The sequence below is a fragment of the Mustela putorius genome, unplaced genomic scaffold (assembly GCF_011764305.1).
Source record: "Mustela putorius furo isolate JIRA1106 unplaced genomic scaffold, ASM1176430v1.1 tig00000095_pilon_pilon_pilon, whole genome shotgun sequence".
NCBI classification, from domain to species: Eukaryota; Metazoa; Chordata; class Mammalia; order Carnivora; family Mustelidae; genus Mustela; species Mustela putorius.
Window position 1 is genome coordinate 38,763,014 of NW_025421280.1, and position 7,003 is coordinate 38,770,016.

Sequence of the window (7,003 nt, forward strand, 5' to 3'; positions counted from 1 at the left end):
TCTCTAAAAGAGCAACCCCCCCTCTGTTCCCCCTCCCTCCCCTACTGGGGTTTTCTCACTGGCCTTGGAAGCACCTGCCATGCTCTGTCTTCTTTGCGGATTGTCTGTCTCCCCTACTGGCATGTCAGCTCCAAGATGTGTTCTGTTCACTGCTATGAACAGTACCCAGGATACAGTAAGTGCTCAGTAGCATTCATTGAATGAATGAAGAGTGAACTTCTATTCATTCCTCAAAACCCAGCGCAAATGCCCCCTGCTCCCTGGCCAGCTTGGCGTCTGGGGGAGCCAACTGGAACGGCCTTCCCCTGTCAGGACCTTGGCTTCCCCCACCCCTGTCACCACCTGTGTGTCTGAGAGGAAATTTCTGTGGCCCCAGCTGATAAACATAGTAGTGGTGGACACTGAGCACCTGCTGTGTGCCCGTAACTGTGCAATGCTCTCTACTTGGCTTCCCTCCTTGCCCCGTGAGAGCCCCATCAGGTAAGTCCTGGTGTCACCCTTCTACAGCTAGGGAAACTGAGGCCCCGAGAAGGGGAGGCCCTTGCTGGTGTCCTGTGAGGGGAAGTGGACCCAGGCCCTTGGCCACCCCACACGCACACCAGCCTTCCTCCCCCGTGCCCGCCCTCTGCAGCTCAGAGCAGCCAGTGCCCGGGCGGGAGGGGCCGCCTCAATTAATCACCTCGTGCTAATCTTCCCCTTGCTGGACCCCAGCCCGCTCCCCGCCCCATCGGGCAGGGCCAGGCCAGCAGCAGACGGGGTGCTGGGCCCGCTGGGGCCGGAGCTGTGTGGATACTGGGGCCGTCGCGGGGCTGCTGGGGGCGGTGAGTACAGGGCAGGTGGGCACAGTGGCAGCTGGAGGTCCAGAGAGGCCCCCCCCCGGGACGGAGGACAGTGGGGGCAGCCTCCCAGCCTCCTGCCTTCCTGGGGGTCCCAGGCTCACAGAGGGATGGACAGACAGACCGACCAAATCTGAGCTGTAGGTCGATGGAGGCCGTCGGGGAGGGCTCAGGTGGGGAAGCGGGACTAGAGGTGGAAGGACAGACGCACGGAGAGGAGACGGACGGACGGACAGCAAGAGCATCCCGAGGGCCAGGGGGGCGGGGAGGCGGAAGGAAGGTGCATCCCCCCCCCCGCCGGCCCAGCGGATGCCAGGGGCTCCCCTGCCCTCCCCGGCTGGCAGTCCCTGCTGCTGCCTCACCGCCTTCCGTCCTGCTGCCGCCCGGCCAGGTGGGGCGAGGAGAAGCCATGTTCCTGAGCCCCGGCGAGGGGCCGGCGGCGGAGGGCGGGGGGCCGGGCCCGGGCGAGGAGGCCCCCAAGAAGAAGCACCGGAGGAACCGCACGACCTTCACCACGTACCAGCTGCACCAGCTGGAGAGGGCCTTCGAGGCCTCCCACTACCCAGACGTTTACAGCCGCGAGGAGCTGGCGGCCAAGGTGCACCTGCCCGAGGTGCGCGTGCAGGTGAGGGCGGCCACGGGCCGGGGAGGGGGCCAGAGCCGCACTGGGACCCTCCCGGTGTGTAGGTGTGAGATCTCGAAGCTGGGAAGGCTCCCCAGAGGAGGGGAAGTGGGACTGGGACCTTAGCGTTTGAGTAGGAGTTTTCCAGTTAGAAAGGAGAAAAGGCTGGGGTCTGGCTGGCTCGGCTGCTAGAGCACGTGACTCCTGATCTCAAGGTTGTGAGTTAGAGCCCCACACTGGGTGTAGAGATTACGTTAAAATAAAATAGAAAGAAAGGAGAACGGGTGATCTCTAGGCATCCAGGAGTGCGCGCTGAGCTGTGGGACAGGTTGCACGGGGGCCACTTGCTGCTGGTGCAGAGCCGGTGGCCGCGGAGGCCGAGCGCGGCTGAGAGCGAGCTCGTCATGAAGGGCGTCCACTGCCGAGCTGAGCGGCTTGGACCCGGTGTCCGGGGCCAAGAGAGGCTGCGGAGCCTGAGGGGCTCGGCGGAGTGATGAGGAGGGCTTAGCTTCGGAAGACTTGGGGCTGATTTGGTGGGGGGCTTGGGGGACCCTTCGAGACAGGTAACGGTATGTTGGCACTGCAGGTGGGAGTCAGGCCAGATGGCAGGCAGAACCCTGCAGAGCTGGGAGCCCCGAAGGCCACAGCGGGGTGGGGAAGAGAGGGCTGGCTCCTCCTCGCGGGTCCTCAACTGGTCCTCTCGCTACCTCCAGGTGTGGTTCCAGAACCGCCGGGCTAAGTGGCGCCGCCAGGAGCGTCTGGAGTCAGGCTCCGGGGCTGTGGCAGCCCCAAGGCTCCCCGAGGCCCCAGGACTGCCGTTTGCCCGCCCCCCAGCCATGCCACTGCCCCTGGAGCCCTGGCTGGGCCCCGGGCCCCCGGCCGTTCCAGGCCTCCCGCGCCTCCTGGGCCCAGGCCCGGGGCTGCAGTCACCCTTTGGGCCCCATGCCTTTGGTCCAGCCTTCACGGAGGGCTTCCCCCTGGAGGAGGCATCCTTGCGGCTGCTGGCCAAGGAGCACGCACAGGTTCTGGACAGGGCTTGGCCCCCAGCCTGAGTGGGGCCCACCCAGCCCTGTCTTCTCCGCCTGTCCGTGGCCACCCGTGCTGGAGCCCCCATCCCCAGCCGGCCCTGCGGGGAGACGGGCACCGTCTCAGGAACAAGATGGCCTGACCCCAGGCCTCGGTCTCCCCGTCCGCCAGACTGGCGTGGGGTGCACGGTGAGGCTCTGGGACAGCGAGGCCATGGCGAGCTGCACTCCTGCACCCACGTCCCCTGCCTGCGCTCGCCCTTCACAGCTGAGCCCCAGCCCTTGGGCCTCCTGCCCGCAGAGAAACCCCCGCTTTCACTCCGTGCGCCCACCGGGGCCCGTCGCTTCACCCCTCACACGGCTGCTCTGTGGGGTAGGAAACCGAGGCCCAGAGAGGCCAGGCTTGCCGACCAGCATTCCCAGAACTCAGATGGACCCCAGGACAAGGAGGCCGCGGAGGGCAAGGAACAGGGTGCGACCAGGCTTGGGACTGGCCTAGTGTCCGCACGACAGGGGACCTCCCCAAAGGACGCGGCAGCCGGGGTCAGGACGGAGGGGAGGGGCTAAGGGCTGAAGCTGCAGGCGACCAGCACCCTGTGTGAACTCGGTCCATGAAGGGACCACAGGCGCACTGCTGGGTCCCCACGCCAGCACATACCCGCTGGGGTTCGAGCGGGTCTGCTCAGCTCAGCTCAGCTCACTTGGCATCTCATACATGAGTCCCATGGCCGCGTGTTCTGTACGTTGTGGCAGCTGGGCCGCTCACCCGTCCGCCCACCCCCCCATCCATCCGCCCGCCATGCAGTGCAGACACGCTGGCGAACAGATAAAAACCCCTGCCCTGGCGGAGCCCCGCCGGAGACGAGCAGCACACCCGAATAAACACACGTACGCGAAGCGGCCGCTGGCTTTAAGTGCTGAGGGAAAGCAAGACAGGAGGCAATCGAGTGTGGGGCAGGACTGAAGTTTAACAGGGCGGTCGTGGGCCTCTTGGAGGGGACATCGGAGAACTGGAGGAGGTAAAAGAGCAAGCCATGGGGACACCTGCGGGAAGAGCCACCCAGGCAGAGGGAATGGCATGTCCAAACGCCCTGGGGCAGGACTGGGCCCAGTGAAGGGGAGGAACCACCAGGAGGTCCCTGGGGCTGATCAATGAGCGAGGCGTGGGCAGTGAGGTGACAGGAGGCAGGTCTGGTCAGGCCTTGTGGCCATTACAACTGTTTCTACCCTGAGAGTCCCGGAGCTCCCCAGGCGGGAGGGTTGGGACCTGCTCTGGACAGGCCACCAGGGAGGGCAGGTAATCTGCTTGGCGCAGTCCTCCTAAGCGGATGAGGGCTCTGGGTTTCCTGGGAGGAGGCAGAATCAGCCCCCAGCCCTGCCCACCCCGCTAGACAAGACAGCACAGAGGGGCCTGGAGGGCCCTGGTCCAGCCCCCCAGGTGGTACCCGCATCGTGCCACTCCACCCCTGCAATCACACACCCTCTCTGACCCGGCCCTGGAGCCCCTGCCCCTAGGCAGGCAGGACAGAAGTGGGGCCGCTGGGAGCTGGTTCTCACTCAGGCTGTGGGTCAGGTTCATGGGCCCAATGCAAAACTCCCGATGCACTTCCTGGTGGGGTGGGCGCGGGAGAGGTTGAGCCCTGGGCACGAGTGGGGTGACAGGAAGACGGTGGGTAGACCTAGGTCCCGGGGCTCAAATGGCCAATGCAGAGAACACGTGACCTTAGTAGGAAGGAGAAGTCGTCCCGTCCCTCTGGCTGGGCTTGCCAAACCAGGTAGGGGGTGTCAGCCAGGAGTCCTGGAGCTACCCCCGTCCAGAAACTACCCACTGGGGCGACAAGGACCCAGAGCCAGAGGGAGCGGGCCATCGGGATACCGGAGCCCCCGAGCCCAGCACACCGGGAGAGCCTGCCCCAGATGTGTCAGTCCCTCTCCTATGGTCGCAGAGTTGGGAACAGCGTTGAATCCCCTACAACTGAGAGGCGTGTCTAGAAAAGCCTCCCCACTGGAGCCGCAGGCCTGAGGCACCCCCTCATCCCCCGGCCCCCGGGCCTGCCACCTTGCCCACCCGCCCTAGACAGCGCCCTGATCCAGCCTTGCTGTGGGGACCAAATAGGCACCAGCTCAGGGGGCTCCTCTGTCCTCAGAAAACCCCGTTTTCTCCAGGAAGATAAAGTCTCCCGTGGAGGCCAGGTGGAGAAGCCGAGGCATGCCGCAGGGTCCTCCTCCGGGGCCTGGTGAGGTCCCAGCACTCCGGCCGGCCGGCCGCTGGCCCACTAGAACTTCCGGTTCTTGCTCAGGCGGTTGTGACGCCAGATGTTGTGTTTCCGCAGCAGCCGCCAGTACTCCCGGGTCTCGGGGTCCAGCTCCTCCAGCTTCTTGGGGGGGCCCACGTTCATCTGGAACAGCCTGCCGTAGCATGGGCAGGAATCAGGCAAGGCACAGCCCCAGAGGGCCCCCCACCCAGGGCGCCGTGGGCAGAGGTGGCAGCAGCCTGGGCCCTGCAGCCCAGCCACATGGTGGTGGTGGTGACCTCCCGGGGCATGACCTCCCCACCCCGAGCTGGGGATGCCCTGAGTCTTCTGCCTCCTGGTCACTGTCTGTAATGTCCGCGGAGAACACCTCCCCACCCATTCACTCAAAATTTCTGAACTGTCCCTAAGCTTTAAGGATCAGCACAGTCAATGGCTTCTATGTCCTGCTACTGGTCCTAGGACAAGAGCAAAGTCTTCCCTGCATCCTCCGGGGCCCTGCGAGGGCCGAGATCCATCACCTCCCCGCCTCATCTCCCTCTATGCTCCGCCTTCACTTCCCGCTGTTCTAACAAACTGGGTGCAGTCCTGCCCCAGGGCCTTTGCACTGACTATACCCTCCAACTTTAAAGCTCCTTCCACCCACTGGGGTCTCGAGTCCTGCCTCCCTCCCCCAGGGAGGCCCCACGGAAGCCTCAGATTTGATCAGCCAGACCCTCTTCACCCGGTCACGCGCTCTCTGGGCTCTCGAGCCTGGCTCACTCACCACTCAGGGTACTCTGAGTCTGGCTTCAGGACCACGTCCTGGCCCTCCTTGTAGATGTTGACACCCATGGCATGGGTGGTGAGTCGGACAGGGTCTGTGCACACGTCTGGGTCCTTCAGGGCCTCACTGGCCACACCGCCTTTGCCGCCTTTGCCCCCCTTCATGACTGCGGGGTGGGAGAGTCATTTCTGCCAGCGGCGGCCGCGGGAGGCCGGCCTTCCCTTCTGCCCCTCTTACCGCTGGTGCCCCCCACCCCGACTAGACCGTCTGCTGCACCCAAGACGATTTAAGTGGGACATGGCCTGCATCGAACACTGACGCTTGCAGCGACCGATCACTGCTCTCCAGCTCTGTTCCTCTCCCAGAGAAGGGGTGGCACGCGTCCTGAAGCCCCAACCCCTCCTCAGCTCCCTCCTCCCAACACAGAGCAGGCCAGGCCATACCCGGGAGGTTTTGCCTTTGTTTCAAGCCCATCTAATGCTCAGATGGGCCCCAGTCGTCCTCAAACTTCCAGTGGCGATTTGCTCAAGATCACACAGTGCCGTTAAGGCCACAAACAGGACTGGGACCCAAGTTCATGACAACCCCACCCCCCAAGCAAGAAAAACACCCCGCACCTGCGCAGTTAAGAGCAATCCCTTCACGGGAATCTCACACTGCGCCTGCGCAGAGCGCACAGCGCCTGCCTCTTTGCGCTTGCGCAATGATTCTAGGAAGCCCCTCCCAACCCAGCGCCTGCGCACTATTTCCCCAGTGTCCCAAACTTCTCTCTTCTGGGTCCCTCTCAACCCAGCTCACCCGGTCTCTTGGCATAGCCCCGTATGAGGAGTCTTCCAGGCTCGGCAGGCACCAGGAGCTCCAGGGTCCGCCAGCAGGTCCAGGTCCACGTAGCCCCAATGAGGCGTCTGGCCGCCATGACGTATGCGGACTGCCGGCACGTGCACTTTTCCGGGAGACGACAGCAGGCAAGGGGTGCTTGGGAGTTGTAGGCTCCTACAGATTTCTGGGAAATGTAGTATTCCAGTCTTGGGCGTCCACGGTGCCTTCTTTAATCTTTTCTAGATACCCTGTTACTGTTCAGAGGGGACTTTCAAAAAGTATTTCATTTACCTATTGCCCTTCTTCCGTTATCACTTTAAGGTCACGCTTTATACATTCCCGATTCTATTTAACGGGCCATTACTGAAAGCCTAAAAGGAGCTAATACCTAAGACTCATTATATTCCAGACCTTTTGCCAAATCCGTTCCCAGCGCGATCTCCTTTAGTCCTCACAAGTAGGAGGTAGGCGCTATTATTAGCTTCAGCTTCAGGGACGGAAAGTTCTACCAGGACGTGCCCTCCGCCTCCCAACTGGGAGCGAAACCGGAAGTCCGTCTACAATAGGGTCCCTGCGCTGCTTCCGGTGTCTCTGGGGTCGAAAGAGACCGCCTCTCACCTTAATACTTCCTGGTCCCATTTCTTCCCATCTGCCATCCATTGGAATAATGCCCACAGCCGTCC

General features: G+C 63.2%; 2 protein-coding genes across 2 annotated transcripts; one reads left to right on the forward strand and one right to left on the reverse strand.

The window, feature by feature from the left end:
• Positions 1 to 1,210: 1,210 nt before the first annotated feature.
• Positions 1,211 to 3,361, forward strand: RAX2 (retina and anterior neural fold homeobox 2). Its single transcript, XM_045086618.1, has 2 exons — positions 1,211 to 1,461; positions 2,172 to 3,361. Exons 1-2 carry the CDS (start codon positions 1,246 to 1,248, stop codon positions 2,508 to 2,510), a joined length of 555 nt encoding a protein of 184 aa, XP_044942553.1. The 5' UTR covers positions 1,211 to 1,245; the 3' UTR covers positions 2,511 to 3,361.
• Positions 3,362 to 3,431: 70 nt separating this feature from the next.
• Positions 3,432 to 6,846, reverse strand: MRPL54 (mitochondrial ribosomal protein L54). Its single transcript, XM_045086610.1, has 3 exons — positions 6,300 to 6,846; positions 5,502 to 5,667; positions 3,432 to 4,892 (listed from the first exon to the last, which is right to left on the reverse strand). Exons 1-3 carry the CDS (start codon positions 6,415 to 6,417, stop codon positions 4,760 to 4,762), a joined length of 417 nt encoding a protein of 138 aa, XP_044942545.1. The 5' UTR covers positions 6,418 to 6,846; the 3' UTR covers positions 3,432 to 4,759.
• Between the last annotated feature and the right edge of the window lie 157 nt (positions 6,847 to 7,003).

Excerpts from the sequence above, each read along its gene's own strand:
- RAX2 (XM_045086618.1), top strand. The coding sequence starts at position 1,246 with ATGTTCCTGAGCCCCGGCGAGGGGCCGGCGGCGGAGGGCGGGGGGCCG. Across the intron at positions 1,462-2,171 it reads TGCCCGAGGTGCGCGTGCAG|GTGTGGTTCCAGAACCGCCG; the intron begins GTGAGGGCGGCC and ends CGCTACCTCCAG.
- MRPL54 (XM_045086610.1), bottom strand. The coding sequence starts at position 6,417 with ATGGCGGCCAGACGCCTCATTGGGGCTACGTGGACCTGGACCTGCTGG. Across the intron at positions 5,668-6,299 it reads GGGCTATGCCAAGAGACCGG|TCATGAAGGGGGGCAAAGGC; the intron begins GTGAGCTGGGTT and ends CCCACCCCGCAG. Across the intron at positions 4,893-5,501 it reads GACTCAGAGTACCCTGAGTG|GCTGTTCCAGATGAACGTGG; the intron begins GTGAGTGAGCCA and ends ATGCTACGGCAG.